This window comes from Helicoverpa zea, chromosome 2, assembly GCF_022581195.2.
Source record: "Helicoverpa zea isolate HzStark_Cry1AcR chromosome 2, ilHelZeax1.1, whole genome shotgun sequence".
NCBI lineage: Eukaryota > Metazoa > Arthropoda > Insecta > Lepidoptera > Noctuidae > Helicoverpa > Helicoverpa zea.
The window spans coordinates 10,433,946-10,455,583 of record NC_061453.1 but is presented as its reverse complement, the minus strand read 5'-3'; the positions used below and the strand labels follow the sequence as shown (position 1 = coordinate 10,455,583).

The window sequence follows — 21,638 nt, the reverse complement described above, 5'->3', positions numbered from 1 at the left end:
TAGAGCAAACTACCGTATAGACCAAAATAGCAGACCAATCGCAAACCAATCGAATGTCGTTGGAATACGATTGGTCTTATATCAGTAGCAGAATGCCCGATATGGTTAAAACTGCTATTGCGCTCATATTGCGATTAGATTTCTATTTGATTTTGACATTATTAACTTAGGAGAATCCGATATGATCGCAATAGCAGTTTTAACCATATCGGGCATTCTGCTACTAATAAAAGACCAATCGTATTCGATTGACATTTGATTGGTGTGCGATTGGTCTGCTATTTTGGTGATTTTGGTCTATACGGTAGTTTGCTGTACAATCATTTTGCAATCGTAAATCATTTGCAGACAAAATGATTCATTATTTATTGCATGACAGAAAAGGATAAAAGAAAAAATAGCGGAATGCCACATACGCTTCAATCGTAATCGAGTCAGTCGAATCGAGTCGAACATGAATCGTATGTCGCTTAAGTAAAATTAGGAGAATCGGGCCCCTGGTAATAAGTATTTTTTTTCGGTGTTATAATGAAAGAATGCAAAAAAAAAAATAGGACAGAATTTCGAATACAAGAATATTTAATTATATACAGTTTAGTTATAAAACTTAACATGATCCTTGTTATAAAACTTAATACATATTTATTTAATGCAAGTTAATAGACGCCCATTTCCAATAGCGCATCAATTTGCTCAGTCTCAGGTAAAATATCGATTTCTACTGGTTCAGACTTCACCCTGTTACCGGTTTTGGCGTCTAAAGTAAAGAATCTGAATAGTTTAGAAAGATTTATGATGGAGTACGCAGACTGTGCCAGCCAGTCTTCTACGACCATTTCTTTTAACTGTTGAAACGCATTCGTGACTTGAGGGGACAACCGTGTCTCTGTAACAAAAAAAAGGATTTATGAATTATGATTCACGAAAGGCTGTATCTGCTAACTGTTAAACATATTACGTAATTGATACTTACTTGAATTAGTATTCTTGCTAAGATCGAACAAGAATAAGAAGAAGTTGATTTGCAGGTATAAATCTTTTTCAGTATAATCTCTAAACATGACGCCTTTCTCGCATAGTCTGCACAGCGGGTAGCCGCCGGCGAACGTCTGCGGCAGCCGCGCCGTGCGGTGTCCGCAGGCGGGGTCCTCGCACGACAGCCAGCCCGCGTAGTACTGCGCGTGGTACTGACGCACTTGCAGACTCAGCTGGTTCTGAATACTCGCCAAATAGTCAACAGGTCTCAGATTACACTTATCGTTTTGACATTTATCCAAAAATGTTACACTTTCTTTGTCCAGTTTTACAACTGTTTCTCTTATTTTATTCTCAGTTCTGCAATGTTCGTTCACACAAACAAACACAAAGTCTTTACACTGTCTGTATTTTTCTTGTTCATTCTCTACTTCATAGGTTTCAGTGTTGCAGTTTTCTGCTCTCCTGATTTGTCGATACCCAGAGGGATCGAGGCCGAGGCAATCCGCCACTCGAGCCGGGTCCATTCCTTCGATGGGGTCACATATTCTAGATATGACGGGATGTAACTGATGTGCTAAGTAATACTTGAAATCAACTTTCAGATGTTCTGAGTTTTTTAGCTCTTCGATATGGTACGCTCTCTGCGTCGCGGCTTTAGCGGTTCCGTCTTCACAGATGATATAAGGCACAACATCTCCTTTTTTAAACCTTCTGCTATTTTTACTGTTCAGTCTCAGAGCTACTTGCACGTGTGGTTGTATTTGTTTGTCGGGGTACTCGTTCGGGTGTTTTGTGAGTTGTTTCGTGATCGTTAACATCGATAGCGGCATTTTTCCGTCCACTAAATCATCTTTCAGCTTGTTGAGATGGCCTTGAATGCTCTCAAGCCTCTCGTCTGCAGATTGTTCAGATAAAATCTGACTCAATATAAACTTACCGGCTTCTGCAGCCAGTTGTGACCAATCACGACGAACAATATCTAACCCCTTGTGCTCATGAGTGAATACAAACTCACCATTCTTATTCCTGCTGATTAGTACTGCGGCGTATTTCTTCTTCTTCAGAAGCAACAGATATCTGAATACACCATCAATGTCCAGCTCAATTTGTCTGTACTTTTTGTTAATCTCTTTTTTTAGATCGACACCTATTTTAAAAACATTATCATAATCTAAGCAATTAGTATTAATCATTAAACTGTCTGTATCTCCGTAAACTACATCGTAATTCGACTTTTGTACAATTTCTTTGGTGTCCATCAGAATTTCTCTGCCTTTCATGGTAACAAGGGCAGCCAAAGGTTTGGCATAAAATCTAGAATGCGTGAAACCGAGACAACCGTACATAGAGTTGGCTGTTAATTTCAAAGCCATTTGTCTTATATTGTATTGCATGTACTGGTCTTGTGATAAATCGGGAGTCTTCATCAACTTTTTCACGTCTCGTCGACTCTCCACTAGTTTGCGAATCTGTGTCGGCAGAACACCGAGATCTGTGTTAGACTTTGGCAATATGAGGTTAGCAACGTCGTCGTCAGACGATGAGGCAGTTTTTCTTTTAATAGTGGTGAAGCAGATGTTGTACTCCTGTATAATACTCGGATACAAGGAGTTGAAGTCCATTAGCAAAATAAGTTTATCATAGAATCCTTTCTTAGGATCTAAGACGAGACCACCAGAGTATGCGGCTTTTTTCTTTCCTTGCTTTTTGGATACATTCGTAGTAGTAGTGCCTTCCTCTTGATCGTCGTTTTCTTCATCTGCCACTATTTTCTTTCCGTAAACTTTATCAGGTACGATATAGTTCTTCTCAGTGAAGGCGTGCAGCAAAAGAAATTCGTTCCTTTCAGACCTTCCACCGAGTAAAGTCCTCGACATGATATTTCCGGCAATCTGAGTGATTTGTAACGCTAGTGGTATGACATTCAGTTCACACAACATTTTCAGTATATAGGAAGCGTCTTGCATGCTTAGCGACACAAGTTGGAACAAATCATTACTGTTCTCATAATATCGAGGCAAATCTTCTAGTGCCACGTCTACACGTTCGCCTTCTTTCATTTTGAGTACATTTACACATAGAGTGTCGAGATCGAAGCTGCGAGCTCGTATTAATTCCATGGCAGATATTTTGATGTCGCACACCAGGCGACCTACAAACGCGTCCTTCGCTGCATATTTCTTTTGAGGAGCGACAGACCTCTTGAGTCGTCCCAATCGCGACCAGTTTGGTATGTGGAGGTCCAGAATGTTGCCTATGAGTAGATCTTGCTGGAACCCCATCAAGTCGTGGCCTACCACAAGGTCTGGGTCCATCTTCCAGAACTGTACCATGAAATAATTGAGCAATTCTCGCTCAGTGTCACATTTGGTTAGTTTTGTCGCTTTATACTGAGGTAGAGACTGTTTGAGGTCGAGTGGCCATATTTCATTGCACTTTGTCATTACTGTAAAAAAATGACTTTTATTAGAAAACCACAACAGACAGAAGATAACGAAATTGCCTTTATTTACAGTGTAAAAACACTTACCACAGAAATGTTGTTGAAAAGGTGGATTTGGTGGAGGCTTGTGTATATGGAAGTTTGTGTGTGACAGACAACTCAACATCAATATCTTTGTTTTCCTTGTTTTTTGATCCATTGTAGTTCTCATATTTATCTGTAACATTCTTAAAAACATATAGGACCGAACATTTAATATTGGATAGATAAGTTGATAAGTAAAGATATCTTACAGTAGCCACAACAATAGGAGGTGGTTCCAAGTCAGAATCGTTCCTTATAACAGTGATATTCTCCATCTTATCGCAGTTGGCTTCGAGCTTGCACCAGGAAACCTTGGCTTGCACCTGCTCCGGCTCCTTGACCTCCAACCAGCAAGGACCCTTGATCTTACGCTCCAAGAGGAATGTCTCCAGTGAAGATGTGGTGGCTCCAAAGATGTGGGAGAAGGTTAGGTACTTCTTGTCTTTGGGTGGCGGCGGAAATGTAGCCTGGGTAATCAAGTAAATGGAAGGATTAAAACGTGTGGAAATTCTAAGATTACTTTTAAAAAATCGAAAATAATTAAACACCGCCGCGTCCATATGTTAACGCGCACACTGTGCAGGCGCGCCAAACCGATCCACCGTGCAGCACGAGAAGGGGATGCGGGACGCGCGGGAGGAGGGCCGCTGGCCGCGTCGCTTCGCCGGGGCCGCGCGCCGGTCTCTTTCGCCATCGGCACCGGACGAGTGCACACGTCGTGATTAACCTAATATTTTTGTATAACGCCAATCGCCACACGTCGTAACTATGAAACCTATGTAACTAATTACTTTCTTAAGAATATAAGCAGTTTGTACCAGAGGCACGCGTCGTTTCATTCATTTGGCGACCGTGACAGGACAATATTTTCTAACCCGAAGAACCTACAATCTACGCCGAGCGGCGCGCAGCGGGCTAAGTGAGGACGGCGGCAACACGTGCAGCCAACGTGTCTCCGCGGACCACGCCGTACCACCACCACGAGTTCTACGAAGACGCAGACTACAACAGCAGGCGGCATCAGACGGCGGAGGTCTAACCCGAGGGAAGTTGCTCGTTTCCTATTATTTCCTATCCTTTTTCCTAGTGTTTATTTGTGTGAATAGCCTAGCGGGCTTAGGTACTATTCGTTAATTAGCTTGCCTATATTCAAAATGGTACAAATTTTGCTTTTCTAGCCTACGACGCTATAGTGGGCGAGTCCATTATTTTTGTGCCGCGTTTTCTAACCTACGACGCTATAGTGGGCGAGTCCATTTTGTGCCGCGTGTGTGAAATTGCATAGCCTAAACTTAATTTCATTTAAATCGTGCATCCTAAACTACGTGTACGCCTAATTAATCTAAAAGCATCTATATTAATGCACCTAATAATTATTTATTGTACACACTAAAAGTGTGCACAATAAATACACACACACTAAAAGTGTACCTACGCCTAATGCACTATAAGCATATCTATACCTAAGCATATTAATTTTGCAAATTGAGGTTTTGGTTCTAAGTATTTACCAAAATACATGCCTATTGCCTAATAAAAGTAAATTCCTAACTAGCGCAACAATTAATACAGTTATTATACCAAAGCTTGCCGACTATTTCAGTTGCGGTGAATGTGCATGTGCTTCGCTCAACCAACTGCTAGCTACCTGCAGCCTGTCTACTAATCGCAGCGCAGGTGCCTGGTGAGTGCTGCCTACTTCGTGCTGTCACAGCTTCAAAAGGTTACCGTGAGTTAGCGGCTTTGAGTTTCTATTGTAATCTGTGCCTACCCATTCATTGTTGCCTCTAAAGTGTTAGGTAGTTTATTCTTTTAACTAAATTTGTACCTAATTACAAAAAATATTGTGTTAGTGAGTTATTCAAAATGAGTGAAAGTGAAAAGTCAGAGATTCAAGTTCCTATTAGAAAACGTAGTGCCATCAAAGGCCAAGTTACAAAATTCTACAACTATTTACAAGAGATATCTAAAAATACTCCAATTAGTAGCTTGCAGTCTAAAGAAATTGTTTTAAAAATAGAGAAATTTCAAACTTTATTAAGTACATTTGATACCTTGCAAACTGAAATTGAATTGAATTGCTCAGATTTAGAGGAACAGTTAGCTGAGAGAGAATTAATTGAAGAAAATTTTCATAAGTGTATCGCATTGGCTCAAGAAATAAATGAATCAGCGAGTGTTTCAAAAACTGAACATCAAAAGCATGAGTCAGAATATGGTAGTGTAAATAATAGTCAATGTAGTCATAGGTTTAGTTCAGTAAAATTGCCCACAATAAAATTGCCATCTTTTGATGGAAATTACCTTAAATGGCTGGAATTTAGAGACACTTTTGACAGTTTAATTAATAGTAATGAAAATATTCCTAACATAAACAAGTTTCATTATTTAAGGTCATCCTTAGAAGGAGGAGCACTAGTAGTTATCAAATCAATAGAATTCACATCTAACAATTATAAAGTAGCATGGGATTTAGTTTGTCAAAGATATAATAATAAAAATTTACTTATAAATAATCATTTAAAAGCATTATTTAATATAGAAGCCTTAACAAGAGAATCTCACAAAGCTTTAAGATTCTTAATTGATTTAGTTTCAAAAAACTTAAGAGCACTAAATACTTTAGGGCAGCCAACAGATAAATGGGATGCTTTAATTATTTATATGGTGTCCACAAAGCTAGATAGCACCACTAGTAGAAAGTGGGAAGAATTAAAAAATGGGTTACCAGAATTACCTACTTTAGAGCAATTCAATGATTTCTTGCGTAACAGGGCAGATGTTTTAGAAACAACACAAGTTCAAAATATAAGTAGGAATGATAATTATAAATCACAAGGTCCTAGGGAGCAAAAGTATTCTAATTCTAAGTCTTTTGTTAGTTCAATGAGTAACAACAATTCTTACAAAAAGTCATGTGATATTTGTCATGAAAGTCATCATTTGCATGCATGTTCAAAGTTTAATGATATGTCAACTGAAGCTAGGTTAGATACAGCCTTAAAGTTGAAATTATGTCTCAACTGTTTGCGAAGTGGACATACTGCAAAACATTGCTTCCTAAAAGGTTCCTGTAAATATTGTAATAAGAAACATAACTCTTTGTTGCATAAAGATTCTACTGTAGGATGTAGTAGTAGTAGTTCAAATACAAATAATAATAACTTACCTTCAAATACTTTACCCACAACACTTTCAGCAGTCTCTGCAAGTCAGGTACTATTATGTACAGCTATAGTGGAAATTGTAAATCCTGAAAATAATATTTCTTACCGTGCTCGAGCTCTCCTTGACACAGGTAGTCAATCATCGTTTATTACAAATAAATTCAAAATAAAGCTAGGTCTACAGACACAATGTTCAAACCCAATACGTATCGCTGGCATTGGTAATGTGCAGTGTGACATTACAGAGAGGTGTAGTTTGAAATTATTTTCATGTATTGATAAATCATTTAACTTAGAAATGATGTGTTTAGTAGTACCACAAATAACTAGTAGTTTACCAACACTAAAAGTTGATGTTAAAAGTTTAGGGCTGCCGGCTAACATAATCCTTGCAGACCCTGAGTTCCATTGTCCCTCCGATAATATGTTATTGGGGGCAGACGTTTTTTGGGAAATAGTAGGTACCCAACAAATAGGATTGGGTAGACATCGGCCTATATTACAAAGCTCTAAGTTAGGCTGGCTAGTAACTGGCCCTATAGGAATAGGACAGTCTAATTTGTCACATGAAAATTCATATATTAATGTTTTAAATTGTAGTATTATAAAGGATGATATTCATGATTCATTACAAAGATTTTGGGAGGTAGAAGAATTGCCTTCAAATAAAATATCTTACACGCTTGAAGAACAAGCATGTGAAAACAGTTTTAAACAAAATACAAGTCGCTTGCCAAGTGGTAGGTTTTTAGTTAAAATGCCACTGAAAGAATCACCAGAGGAAGCATTAGGTGATTCATATAATATTGCCAAAAGGCGTTTTTTTAGTTTAGAAAACAAGTTAGATAAGAATCCTAATATTAAGAAACAATATGTAGATTTTATTAAAGAATATTTAGATTTAGGTCATTTGGAAGAAATAGAGCGTCCAAGGTTCGGTAATTATTTACCTCATCATGCAGTATTGCGTGAAAAAAGCGAAACAACAAAGTTAAGGGTAGTTTTTGATGCCTCAGTAAAAACAACCTCTGGAAAATCACTAAATGATATCCAGATGATAGGTCCAGTAATACAAAATGATTTATTTAATATTATGGTAAGGTTTCGTACTCACAAATTTGTTTTAACCGGTGACATAGAGAAAATGTATAGACAAATTTCTATTGATGAGTCACAACGTCATTTACAATTAATTTTGTGGAGGGAAGATACATCTCTACCACTTAAAGTTTTACAATTAAACACTGTAACATATGGTACAGCTTCAGCACCTTTCCTAAGTACTAGATGTCTATTGCAATTAGCTGAAGAATGTACAGATATGTCTATTGCTAATATAATTAAGAATGATTTTTATTATGATGACCTAAGTACTGGAGCATCTACAGAAGATGAACTATTGAAAATCTATAACTCTGTGACTGAAATATTAAGTTCAGCATCATTCCCATTACGCAAAATACGCACTAATTGTCCAAAAATATTTGAAAATGATGTAAATAATAATACATTAAATCTAACTAAACAGTCATGTGTACTAGGGTTGAATTGGTCACCTACAGTAGATTTGTTTACATTTCCTATAGACATAAATATAGATTCATTAAATATTACTAAGAGAACAATAATATCTACAACTTGTAAAATCTTTGACCCTTTAGGTGTCTTGTGTGCATGTATCATTACTGCCAAAATAATATTACAACAATTATGGAGCGCTAAGATAGTCTGGGATGATTCAGTACCTGATGATATTAAGAATTCTTGGATTAAATTTACAAAAAACCTTTCAGATCTATCAAACATAAAATTGGAAAGAAATGTTATCTGTGACTTGCCAATATCAGTAGAGCTGCATTGTTTTGTAGATGCATCACAGAATGCATATAGTGCTTGTGTTTATTTAAGGACAACTAATAATAATAATCAAATTACAGTTAAGCTGTTATGTTCCAAGGCTCGAGTGGCTCCATTGAAGCCAACCACCATACCTCGCTTGGAGCTGTGTGGTGCCTTACTCGGAGCAAGGTTATGTGCAAAAGTTTTAGAGTCACTACGTTGTAATATTATCAGTAAAACTATTTGGACCGATTCAATGGTAGTACTTGGTTGGCTAAAGGTTCAATATAAGCATCTAAAACCTTTTGTTCGTAATAGAGTAAATGAGATCAATGAAATTACAGCAGACTATTCATGGCGACATGTGCCTACTGACTGTAACCCTGCTGACCTAGCCTCAAGAGGTGTAACTCCACAACAGTTGCAGTCCTCATCCTTGTGGTGGGAGGGACCTTCATTTCTTAGAAGGGACCCAAGTGAGTGGCCTCAGCAAGGTGTACCAAATTTAGAATTACCAGAACTTAAAGTAATGGTTACTAGTATAGACACTAATTTCTTAGATTTTACTAGATATTCAAATTTTACTAAACTTAAAAGAATTATGGCCTATGTTCATAGATTTGTTAATAATTTTATTTGCAAATATAGTAAAAATAAAAACTTTAATAAGCTAACAGGTTGTCTTAGCACAGATGAACTTTGTAATTCCCTAAAAACATTAATTAGGAGTTGCCAAGTGCAATCATTTTCTTGCGAATTAAACACAATTAAAACGAATAAAGAACTGCATCACAAATCCAAAATGCTACCACTAAAACCATTCATAGATGAAGATGGTATACTTAGAGTGGGTGGTCGTATACAAAATACAAATTACAATTTTGAAAAAAGACATCCAATTATACTTGATGCCAAACATAGTTTTACTAAATTACTTATGAGACATGAGCATTTAAGGTTATTTCATGCCGGACCACAACTACTTTTATCTTCTATAAGAGAAGAATATTGGCCTATAGGTGGTAGGAACTTAGCTCGTAGTATTTTAAGAAAATGTGTAGTATGTATACGATTTAAAGGTAAAACACTTCAACCTATAATGGGTAACCTTCCTAATGTAAGGACAAATCCTAGTTTTCCTTTTTATTCATGTGGAACAGATTTTGCAGGTCCGTTCATGATTTCAAGTAGAAAAGGTAGAGGTAGTCGAGTATCAAAATGTTACCTTTGTTTATTTGTTTGTCTTACAACTAAAGCTGTTCACTTGGAGCTCGTTAGTGACCTTACTACTCAAGGTTTTTTAATGTGCCTTAGGAGATTTGTTTCGAGAAGGGGAAAACCTTACGAAATTTATTCAGATAATGGAAAAACATTTGTAGGGGCTAACAATGAATTGGGTAGAGTGCTTAAGTCTAGTCGCGAGGCTGTGACAGAGTATGGCAGTACTGAAGGCATTAGATTTAAATTTAGCCCTGCATATTCACCTCATTTTGGGGGTATTTGGGAAGCTGGGGTTAAATCATCCAAACATCATCTTAAGAGAATAGCTGGCAACGCAGCCTTAACATTTGAGGAACTTGCAACGTTGTTCACACAAATAGAGGCTATCCTAAATTCCCGTCCCCTATCTCCTCTCTCATCCGACCCAACCGATCTTCTACCCTTAACCCCTGGGCACTTCCTAATCGGGCGGCCACTCAAGTCGGTGCCGTCCTTGCTAATTGAAAAGTCTAGAGCTAACAGATACGAGCGTATAGAGCAGCTGCGGCAACAGTTTTGGGAGCGATGGCGCCGAGAGTACCTCGCCGAACTCCAACAGAGGACCAAGTGGCGGAGACCAGACCGGGAACTCAAAGTAGGCGACTTGGTCATCCTCAAAGAAGACAACCTACCTCCATTATGCTGGCGACTAGGCCGCATAACCAAACTTTACCAAGGACCAGATGGCGTCAGCAGAGTCGCCGACGTCCTCACATCGAGAGGGACTGTCAAGAGGGCAGTCCACAAGTTTTGCATCATACCTGGAGATGACATCGACCCAAATTCAACTGCTTGATAGCTGTGCTATCAAGGCCCGGGAGGATGTTAACGCGCACACTGTGCAGGCGCGCCAAACCGATCCACCGTGCAGCACGAGAAGGGGATGCGGGACGCGCGGGAGGAGGGCCGCTGGCCGCGTCGCTTCGCCGGGGCCGCGCGCCGGTCTCTTTCGCCATCGGCACCGGACGAGTGCACACGTCGTGATTAACCTAATATTTTTGTATAACGCCAATCGCCACACGTCGTAACTATGAAACCTATGTAACTAATTACTTTCTTAAGAATATAAGCAGTTTGTACCAGAGGCACGCGTCGTTTCATTCACCATATGTTCGCGATAAACTCAAAAAGTACTGACTGGATTTAAAGCGTTTTTGACCAAGGCAATATATAAGGCAGGTTATAATGTAATCTTCTTATAATATAAAAATGAATCGCAAAATGTGTTGGTAAGCGCATAACTCAACAATGCCAATTTTTTTGTTGTGTTTGTTATGGTCAGGAGAAGGTTCCTATGAAAAAAAAAAAAAATAGGGTCAAGTAGAGAAGTCAGTTGACGGGAGCGAAGCCGCGGGCAAAAGCTAGTGGTGTAATAAAATTGAGTGAATAAGGGCAGGTTGCTAGAAAAAATACTATTTATACTTACAGAATACCTAACTTCCAGATAATCAGACTGTGCAGGTATGTCTGGCAGGTTGAAGCAGTAGTTCTTGGTGACCTTCCGAGACTTGAACTCCTTCAGTCCTAGCTCACTGGCAACTTTGCTGTTGAACTCTGAGTACATATCCATCATCGTCACTTCCTCATCTGTTGGTTCTAATGTCACTGGGTCCAGTTTCTACAACAGAAAATGAATAGTCGTAGAAATGTGTGCTTTAAAAACCTTCCGAAGAACATAGATATTGTGCTACTTACATATTGCCTAGGCAGTAAAAACATTTGTCTATTAACATTCTTCACAACCAAACAACAGGACACGCAGCCAGCCTTCTTATTAGAGGGGTTGGCATACACTTTCCCAAACAGAAACACTACTCCTGGCTTCACAAATCTGTCCTCCCAAGCATCAAGCCAGTAGAACTTCAGTACTTTCTCCCCATTCTCATTGGTCTGTAGTGGCAACTGTCCATCTACTTGCACCGTAGCAGCCACTTGGTTCTCTCCCATCTGATCAGACCACGCGCTTGTTAACGGCTTCAATTGTTTAGGCGTTTCTTTCTTAGTTGGGAATATTTCAAAATCCTCATTCAAAAACTCTTCAGCTACATCTGTGATGGTCTCGGCAGTGCTTGGAAGTATTTCCTTCCTCACTTCCTCAGGTTTGGGTGCAGCGTCATTGCTGAAGTCATCGTCAAAGTCCAGTTCCTGTGTCTCAAATTCCTCAATGTTTTGTGTGGCTGAGTCCTCTAGTTCTTGTTTTATTTCTCTGTCTATCTTCCACTCTGGTTTCTTTGTTATCGTTTTTTCTATTGGTTTAGATGTCTCACCATTTTGAACCTGCAACAGTGCACAAGATATTTGAGTTATTTAATTGAGTTGAAAAGAAGATTAAAGTACGATAAATGAAGGATGTGCCAACTTACAGCCACTTTCTTTTCAACTGGTTTATCAGGAGATATTAGATTCTCTTTCTGAAAAATGATGAGAGTAGTGTGAGAACGAATTTTATCGTAACCCCATTAATTTAATCAAAAGTGCAGAACATAAATCTACTTTGTAGATTAGTAACTAGCTTCTGCCAGCGGTTTCACCTGCATCCCGTGGGAACTACTTCTCATACCGGGATAAAAAGTGGCCTATAGCCTTCCTCGATAAATGGGCTATCTAACACTAAAAGAAATTTTCAAATCGGACCAGTAGTTCCTGAGATTAGCGTTCAAACAAACAAACAAACTCTTCAGCTTTATAATATTAGTATAGATTATGTAAATAATATACTAACATTTTCTTTTTTCACAACTGGTGGTTCCTTAATCAGGGTTGTGGAAGTAGTTGGTTTCTTGACAGCTGAAGATAGGTTTTTGAAGTAGTTCTGTGCATCTCTCTTGCTGGACTCTACTATGTTGGCTTTGGTAGCGACAGGCTTGGGTTTCACCACTGTGGAGGCATTGCCATCCAAGTCAGACATTATGTCTGATAGGATGTTGTCTTCTGATATTTTTACATCCTGAAAATAAACAAAATTGTACTAAATAGTAAACAAAGTGGAGCATGTCTATAAGAATATTATAATTTAATATGATATATTTTAGTCTTATTGTTCAGTCAGTATCCCCAAGAGACAAGACTAATACATTACAAAAAGCTATGAGTGAATCTTGTTAGTTATTAATTAAGTTACAATATTTTTATTAATGCTGCACTGGTACTCAGCTGAATCCGGTTAGACTGGAAGCCAACCCCGACATGATTGGGAAAAAGGCTCGGAGGATGATGATGATGATTTTTATTAATGCTGATGCTCAAAATATATAAAAACTAGCTTCCGCCAGCGGCTTCGCCCGCGTGGTGTGTTGATAAAAAAAAGCCTATATGTTAATCCAGGGTATCAACTATCTACATACCAAATTTCAACCAAATTGGTCCAACCGTTTTTGCGTGATTGAATAACAAACATACATCCATACATTCTCACAAACTTTCGCATTCATAATATAAGTAGGAAGTAGGATATCTAAGGCTCACAGAAAGTATCATACATAAATATCTATTTAGTGCTTATACCTCTTTTTTCTTCGTAGGCATAGATCCCAAGAGGTTTCTGATATTTCCTTTAGATGAAGGAGGTGCAACTCTGGCTTTCCGCTTCTGTCCTCGCCCAGACTCCTTGTTGTTAGATGCCACATAAGTGTCTTCTATTTCATCGTCATCAAATATCTCTCTGCCATCTTCTACATAGCCAGTACCATCTAGAATATTAAGTAAATCGTATTGTGAGTTTGTTTTGATAGCATTCTATGCCAGTTTATGTTATTTTGAAGTAGTTAGTAGATAAACATGCATGGTAGTAGTTTGATAAACACATTTAACGACTGGAAATGAATGTGCTGGTCATACCATCCTCTATCCAGTCATCTTCTTGGCGCTGCATCACACGCTCACTATACTCCCTCTCGTCCACCGTGTCGTATACATTTTCCATCTCATCAACATCGTACTTGTTTTTCACGCCCTTGCCTTTCAGTTGCTTCAGTCTCTCAAAAGCGGACAAACGGCCGTGTCTGTCGACTTTCTGCCTCTTGGCCCTCTGACCAGCTGAAAACAAAGGTTACATTTTTTGTTGTACAACAATATAATTTTTGGATCTTCCTCGTTAAATAATTTAAGATAGAACTTGCACGGTTCTTACCTAATGAATCTGCCATGGTTTCTGTTTAATTTCACTAGCACATTTAAGAAATAGGACACTTTTCACAATTTCAACAAAAGTCAGCGAAACTCGACATCACTTTTGATTGACATTTACTTTTGGCGGGAAATAGTTATGAGAACAACACGGATTTTGGGACCGGCAAATAGGGATGACAACTCTTAGCTTTTACAACTGAGAACGAAATTGAACGAATAACGGACTGGTATTTAGGCGATTTGTAAATATTTTGGTCCTTGTAGACTGTAGTGGTAGTCTTGTCTATGGATGCACAAGCGTTTTCAACCGATTTCATTTCGCGCCAATATTATCGAACTGTCAAACAAAGTGGTGGTCGTGATTGTTTGTTTCGGTAAATATTTCTCTGAATTTTGTGCTAGTTAGTGTTTAATTTACTTTAACTTGTAAAAATGGCTATGCGCGATTATGCTGCTGATAAAGGTAAGAAAATCATTCATGTTACGTACATTTTCGTTGCTCATAACCTACAACGTAAATAACAAAAACACCGGTTTTCAGAATCTTTCAAGAACTTCTTCATAGACTTTTGCCAGACTGATGATGAAGGAAACAAGAACTTTAAGTATTCAGAGCAACTCACAAAGGTTGCGCACAGAGAACAGGTGAGAGAACCTTAATGTTATTACTTTGTGCTTCTCAGCACTTTACTTATTCTACTTCTGTTTGTGCTACCTCATGTTTTAATTGCATATGAAGACTACTATAGTACATATCATTGCGTATAAATAGCTTGTTCAATATCATAACACACTCCCCATTAACAACATGCCCCTGTTTACTGAAGTTCTACTCACTAACAAATGTTACAGAATGCTTTTGTGGTGGAGTTGGATGACTTGCACGAGAGCAATGAAGAGCTGGCGGAAGCTGTGAGGCAGAACACGCGGCGCTACACCAACATGGTGTCAGATGTTGTGTATGAGATGCTGCCTGACTACAAACATAGAGAGGTACCTAAGTTACTTGATTAACTGATTTAAAATAACCTAACTAAAATTTAAATTGTTCAAGAAAAAACTTTTCTGTATGAGAATAATCTATGTACCGAACTGAAGCTGAACCAACTTAATTGTATAGTGTATTGGAGGTAGACTGTAATTTTATTTCATTCAATTATGATATTAACTTTTTAGTCTATGTGTGTACAGTAGTACTCTTTTACAACAAAATTAAAACTCAAGTTAGTGTTAAGTAAGGCAGCTTGATGAAATATAAGAAATATATTTTTTAGGTGGCTGCTAAAGATGCCTTGGATGTATACATAGAGCACAGGATCATGCTGGAGGCAAGGAACCACAGGATCCCCGGAGAGATGAGGGACCCTCGCAACAGATACCCACCAGAACTCATCAGGAGATTGTAAGCATCTCCACACAATTTCAGTCATTTATGCAAATGATCATACCTTTACATTAAATTGTAATTTCTTCTTTTCATTGTTTTCTTTCTTTGTTCTTTATTTATTTGTTTGTTCTACAGTGAGGTGTACTTCAAAGACTTATCTTCATCAAAGTCCCTGCCCATCCGAGAAGTAAAAGCTGAGCACATTGGCAAGTTGGTCACCATTAGAGGTAAGGAATTATTTCATTTATAAGTTCTTTTTTTAGAAGACTATTTTGATTTTGTATAATTTTTCAAGTGCATCTCAATATAAATACTTCATTATGCCGTCATATTTTCATTACAGAATTAAAAAAATCCTAAATAGTCCTGTATTATCTTTTCCACAGGCATAGTAACCCGCTGCACAGACGTGAAACCCCTTCTAGTAGTAGCAACCTACTCATGCAGTGCATGCGGTGCTGAAACATACCAGCCTATCCGCTCACTGCAGTTCACTCCACCACCCTCGTGCACGGCTGACGAGTGCAGGCTCAACAAGACTGCTGGACAGCTGCATCTCCAGACCAGAGGCAGTCGCTTCCAGAAGTTCCAGGAGTTGAAGATTCAGGAGCATGTGAGTATTTTTTGTTACCTGTCAAAAAACATTTTGATACTTACAACATATGCAATACAATACATTATTACATAGGAGCATATAATGAGCCAATACTGTAGAATCTAAAGTCTAAAATAAACAAAGCTTGCTTTTAAAATACGTTGAAGCCTAGACCCTAACCATACTTGACAATATTTAAACTCCTACTTCAAGACTTTGTTAATTTTGATATTGTTTTACAATGATAAAATGTGTCTGAAACTTTGGAAGTATATTGATTAGCCTATATAAATAAATGTAAAATATCTCAAACATCTATATGCTAAAACAGTATAAATAAAGTAACCACTTCTACCCCCATCTAGTCAGACCAAGTGCCAGTAGGGCACATCCCGCGCCAGCTATCAGTATACTGCCGCGGCGAGACCACCCGGCGGGCTCAGCCCGGCGACCACGTGGCCGTCACCGGGGTGTTCCTGCCGCTGCTCAGCGCTGGCTTCCGCCAGATCGTGCAGGGACTGCTGAGTGACACGTATCTGGAGGCTCATGTGAGTTTATAGCACATTTTATATAGGTTTCAGAGTAAAAATGTATTGTCCATTCAAATTACCTGCAAGAGCTGCACCATTTTTATTTCAATGGATCAACAAAAGTTGCTGAAAGGCTAATTTGTAGTGTTCATTTATTTTTGTAGAAAAACTTAAATATTTTGACAAGATTAATTATTTTACATAATTACCTCTAATAATAAACATAATACATATTTTATGTAGGTCCACGATTTTTTTCATTTTTAATTGGTGATATATGGGCAGTCTCATTGCTAAAAGCGATCTCTTCTAGACAACCTTGTCAGCTTTCTCAAGCCAAGGCTTCCGTCTGCGTGTTGCTCGTAGCACCACATTAATTTCCCAGAGATCCAATCAAATAATAACATCTTTTTCACATTGTAGTCAGTAAGCTGCCTCAACCAAGCGGACGAGAGCGAGCTGGCCGAGGCGCTGACGGAGGAGGAGCTAGCGGAGCTGGCGGACGAGGAGCTGTACTCGCGCATGGCTCGCAGCCTGGCGCCCGAGATATACGGACACGAAGACGTCAAGAAGGCGCTGCTGCTGCTGCTCGTCGGGGGCGTTGATAAGTAAGTTCTTTGGGGGCTTTTAATGTCATACATAATGATTTTGTTACCAAGAGTTAGTAGAGACGACATTTATAACATGTGGAATGGATAACATGAAGATATCAGGTGGTCAAATTTGTAAACCGTTTTGCTTTGGGTATGTATTCCCTCTATAGAAAATCAGTGACTGCACAATCTAATAAGCTGTAGGTTGATGTGGCATTCTGATTCTAAGCCTCATATCAGTAACAACTTGACCAATTTGATAAAAAAATTACGTATTTGTACGTAGTTATGTAATCTTAAGCCGCGTATCGACTGCGCGGGGCTGCCGCGCGAGCCATGTTCGGCCGCGGCAAAACTGCGTTTTCGAGCCAATGTTGCACCAATGTTCGAATGATCGATACGCGGCTCTAGAGAACTTATTTACCGACGAACGCTTTAAGTCTCTTTTATCCGGGTACGCTGATTAATGTTAATTTATTATGTGGTCAGGCGTCCGAACGGCATGAAGATCCGCGGCAACATCAACATCTGCCTGATGGGCGACCCGGGCGTGGCCAAGTCGCAGCTGCTCAACTACATCGACCGCCTCGCGCCGCGCTCGCAGTACACCACCGGACGAGGATCCTCCGGGGTTGGCTTAACGGCTGCTGTTATGAAGGTACACTACATACGTTGGACTTAACTTCTAGTAAGGGTCCATTCAAGCAGACCGGCTCGGAGAGCATCGGCGCGCATTTTTCTTTTCACACAGACCGGAGCCGATCGGCTGCGCGAGCATTAAAGAGCATGCAATCGGAGCCAAACGTCAAGAAAAAGTACGCGATCGGAGCCGGACGGCTCCTCTTATTATTTCACACCGAGCGCCTTCGAGCATTCTTAATGACAAAAGCAGTGCACATCTAAAAATAAACCTTATGTCAAATACTAAGTATTTGCTCTCCTCCCTGAGCTGGTCTATCTGAACGGACCCTTATATGGCGTTTTAATTAACTTGTCCATAATCACCCATCTTTGATGTTAGTGTAGGGTGTTTATTGCAGAATTACTAGCACACCTGATTAGTTACACATAATGTTAAGTTTTTCAGGTTAGTCAAATACCACTTATTGTTTTTCTATAACACACTGGTTTTTAAGTATAAATTCTCCTTTAATTTTCTTCAGAACAGATAATGAGTATGTATTGGTAGATTATTGTATTTTTTTTGAGTGGCAAAATATTTGTCAAAAAACTACTTTGCTTGCCAGTTTCTCTAAGAGACTATTGACAAACCATTTTAAATAAACAAACATATGTTTACAACAAACTCGTCATCACGGATTTCTACTCATAGATATTCCTTTTTCATTCATATACTTTAAAAATCACAATTATGAAACCATATATTTTGTCCTCAGGACCCATTCACGGGCGAGATGATGTTGGAAGGCGGCGCCCTAGTGCTGGCCGACCAGGGCGTGTGCTGCATCGACGAGTTCGACAAGATGGCCGAGAACGACCGCACCGCCATACACGAGGTCATGGAGCAGCAGACCATCAGCATTGCTAAGGTAAAAACCATCTTATATAGAGATAGATAGATAGATTGGCAAAGGGAGATGAATTTCAGATAAGGGTCTTGAAACTATGAAGTCACTCAGATTTCTGTGCTCTATAGGTACTTTATGTGAGGACCTCTTCAACAACCAACAAGGCTGAAATAGCTGTTTAATGATTTCGTCTTCTAGAAAAAGTTGATTACATAATATAATTGACGACATATGTAATTGAGGAGATATTACCTATCCAGTTATTTGTCATATTCGTAATATGAATTGAGAAAATTGACTGAGTACAATTTCGTTCTTAAAAAATAACATTCTTGATAGACAAAAATCTATGTTTAGTCTCACCAAGATTCATCTGCAGCCATCCTCCATTTTAATATTCTTCATCTATACTAACCTATTTTGCGTCTGTAGGCTGGTATAATGACATGCCTGAACGCCCGCGTGTCGATCCTGGCGGCCGCCAACCCCGCGTACGGCCGCTACAACCCCAAGCGGACCATCGAGCAGAACATACAACTACCTGCTGCATTACTGTCCAGATTTGACCTGCTGTGGCTTATACAGGATAAACCTAATCGGTGAGTGGAGAGTTACTGAACAAACGAAATTGTGCTTGGATGATGGTGGTTTGCTCCTTTACACCCCAATTTTTGTTCCCGGTTTTGCCATTATTTTTGTGTAAATGTATGTCAGTAGTTTTACCATGACTTTTTATGCCTGTTTCGCAGCGAGAAGGACTTAGAGCTGGCGAAGCACATCGCGTACGTGCACCAGCACTCGACGCAGCCGCCGAGCGCCGTGCGGGCGCTGCCCATGCGCCTCGTGCGGCGCTACGTCACGCTCACCCGCCGCAAGCACCCCGCCGTGCCGCACCATCTTACTGACTACATCGTGTGTGAGTATACTGTACTCCTAGCATACTGCACCAGCACTGCCGATGCGCCTCGTGCGGCGCTACGTCACGCTCACCCGCCGCAAGCACCCCGCCGTGCCGCACCATCTTACTGACTACATCGTGTGTGAGTATACTGTACTCCTAGCATACTGCACCAGCATGTGACGCAGAAAACAAAAAAATATTTCCATTAAAACAACCCAACAAATTTTGTGGGAGCCCTGACTGAACAAACCTTGAATCATGTTACCTTTGGCGGACACCACCGCCGCGCCGGGTTCCGTCGCTCGGTGGCGGTTCCTGGCGTGCTGGGCGCGCCTTCCCGTGACGGACAGCCGCACTGATCCCCGCCCCGTTTTGTATGAAACAACGAGGGTGCCCGCTTAACGCAGTTTCAAGCCTAATTGTCTCAAAAAACGATGTAAACGCCTTCATGATCAGAAATTATTAATTGTCAAAGAATTTTCCCGCTCCAACGCCAATGCTATATGTATAAAAGCTGCATCCTTCCAGCATCCTACGTGGAGCTGCGCCGTGAAGCGCGCAACGCTCGTGACGTCACATTCACGTCGGCCAGGAATCTGCTCGCCATCTTACGTCTGTCCACCGCACTCGCACGGCTTAGGTATGTTAATGAAATGTATATTTTTAACCGATTTCAAAAAAGGTTTCAAAAATTTAACTCTGAAGCAAGTTATAATGTTGTACTAACACTTAAAACTAAATTTGATATGCAGGCTATCCGACGTAGTGGAAAAAGAGGATGTATCTGAAGCGATCCGCCTAGTGGAGATGTCAAAGCAGTCTTTATCACCTGTTGATGAGAACGTACAGAGGTAATTATCAACTGACGATTAGTGCATGATGTAAAAAAAATACAATGGAATAGTCTTTAAAATATAAATTCTTTTTGTTAAGTATCTAACTATGAACAATTAATTATTATTAATAAAACATGTACTATATATTCGAATCTAGAAATTAAATATTTTCTTATTTATGTTTTGTTACTAATTAAACATTTCTCTTATCCAGGGGTATAAGCTCAACGGACCGTATATTCGCTATTGTCCGCGACTTGGCGGGCTCCAGCCAGACCGTGAAGATCGCCGATGTCATCGAGCGCTGCGTCGACAAGGGATTCAAGCCTGACCAAGTAAATTATACACACATATTTGTACAAAAGAAAAAATAAAATAGAATTATGTTATTATCCAAGTGAATCCAGGAAGATTAACAATTGTCAATAAACTAGGCAAGCCTTTATTGAGCCACCAATTTATCACAGGTTACATAAACGAATTTGATGTCAATAAAAGTTAACAGGAAATAATGTTTTGAAAAGTACTCATTATGATAGCTAGCTTCAGGCTACCTTGGTAAAAAAAGAGAATTATGGTGACATTTTTTTGGTGCAGTTGTCTGAGTATATTCGCAGAATAGGTGTATTTAAGTTGATCAAAAATCATAGTACTTTATTTTATTAAAACATACGACTATTTTTACAGGTATGATTAATTGATTATTCTATTTTCTCAGGTTGACGCATGTATTGAAGAGTATGAGAATCTCAACGTCTGGCAAGTGAACCAAGTGCGAACCAAGATCACGTTCATGTAATAGTTGTAACCCACCGATGTTTTGTACCTCTTCTAGTTAAGTTAGTTGTAAGCGAACCAGTGTGCCTGTTGGATTAGTTTATAAGACCTGATTGACTGCGATTATGTTTTTTAATTAATTAATAAAGAATAAACATTATTTTCTAATATCCTGACTTTTATTTCCTACTAGCTGACCCGGCGCACTTCGTACCGCCTTTTCCTTATTTGCTCACCGTTTAGACCTACCCTGGACTACGACAAACATTTTAAAACCAAAATCAGCTCAATCGGCCCCGCCGTTCTCGAGTTTTAGTCAGACTAACGAACAACAATTCATTTTTATTTATATAGATGAGTAAAATGAGATTTACGTATCTGTGCGGTGCTATGTCTAAGTGCGGTTTGAAAGTAGCTGCCGACTGCAACTGCCAACCGCACTCGCAGTGACTGCGTAATATCGGTAGATTTTTGAGGCCCGTGCTGTTGTCGCTTCGATTCAAAAGGATTTCATGTAAATATAAACAAACCAGTAGTGCAGCTGCAGCCTATTTAATGCAGTCAAGACGTACCTTTAGTCAGTACACGATC

The 21,638-nt window shown here is 39.4% G+C and overlaps 3 protein-coding genes across 4 annotated transcripts; 2 read left to right on the top strand and 1 right to left on the bottom strand.

Moving 5' to 3' along the window:
• Positions 1–561: 561 nt before the first annotated feature.
• LOC124644609 (DNA polymerase alpha catalytic subunit) lies at positions 562–14,058 on the bottom strand. The gene is made up of 11 exons (XM_047184100.1): positions 13,901–14,058; positions 13,609–13,806; positions 13,276–13,460; positions 12,494–12,718; positions 12,135–12,182; positions 11,467–12,048; positions 11,198–11,389; positions 3,715–3,972; positions 3,509–3,638; positions 974–3,424; positions 562–886 (listed from the first exon to the last, which is right to left on the bottom strand). The coding sequence occupies exons 1-11, from the start codon at positions 13,914–13,916 to the stop codon at positions 657–659; spliced, it is 4,515 nt and encodes a 1,504-aa protein (XP_047040056.1). The 5' UTR covers positions 13,917–14,058; the 3' UTR covers positions 562–656.
• Positions 6,144–10,857, top strand: LOC124644620. 2 transcript variants are annotated; one of them, XM_047184119.1, is made up of 3 exons: positions 6,144–6,228; positions 7,155–7,584; positions 7,876–10,857. In XM_047184119.1, exons 1-3 carry the CDS (start codon positions 6,225–6,227, stop codon positions 10,565–10,567), a joined length of 3,126 nt encoding a protein of 1,041 aa, XP_047040075.1. In that variant the 5' UTR covers positions 6,144–6,224; the 3' UTR covers positions 10,568–10,857. The 2 variants fall into 2 exon arrangements, with proteins under 2 accessions (XP_047040075.1, XP_047040067.1); XM_047184111.1 differs by having other exon boundaries at positions 7,155–10,857.
• Positions 14,059–14,208: 150 nt separating the features above from the next.
• On the top strand, positions 14,209–21,217 carry LOC124644634 (DNA replication licensing factor Mcm7). The gene is made up of 16 exons (XM_047184126.1): positions 14,209–14,362; positions 14,441–14,544; positions 14,752–14,892; positions 15,174–15,301; positions 15,422–15,513; positions 15,673–15,899; positions 16,247–16,429; positions 16,835–17,019; positions 17,494–17,662; positions 18,402–18,554; positions 18,966–19,132; positions 19,283–19,449; positions 19,963–20,074; positions 20,187–20,285; positions 20,485–20,605; positions 20,989–21,217. Exons 1-16 carry the CDS (start codon positions 14,332–14,334, stop codon positions 21,067–21,069), a joined length of 2,160 nt encoding a protein of 719 aa, XP_047040082.1. The 5' UTR covers positions 14,209–14,331; the 3' UTR covers positions 21,070–21,217.
• The last annotated feature ends 421 nt before the right edge of the window (positions 21,218–21,638 follow it).

Excerpts from the sequence above, each read along its gene's own strand:
- LOC124644609 (XM_047184100.1), bottom strand. Across the intron at positions 3,425-3,508 it reads TTTTCAACAACATTTCTGTG|TAATGACAAAGTGCAATGAA; the intron begins GTAAGTGTTTTT and ends ATTTTTTTACAG. Across the intron at positions 887-973 it reads TAGCAAGAATACTAATTCAA|AGACACGGTTGTCCCCTCAA; the intron begins GTAAGTATCAAT and ends TTTTTGTTACAG.
- LOC124644634 (XM_047184126.1), top strand. The coding sequence starts at position 14,332 with ATGGCTATGCGCGATTATGCTGCTGATAAAG. Across the intron at positions 17,663-18,401 it reads TAACGGCTGCTGTTATGAAG|GACCCATTCACGGGCGAGAT; the intron begins GTACACTACATA and ends TTTTGTCCTCAG. Across the intron at positions 20,606-20,988 it reads AGGGATTCAAGCCTGACCAA|GTTGACGCATGTATTGAAGA; the intron begins GTAAATTATACA and ends CTATTTTCTCAG.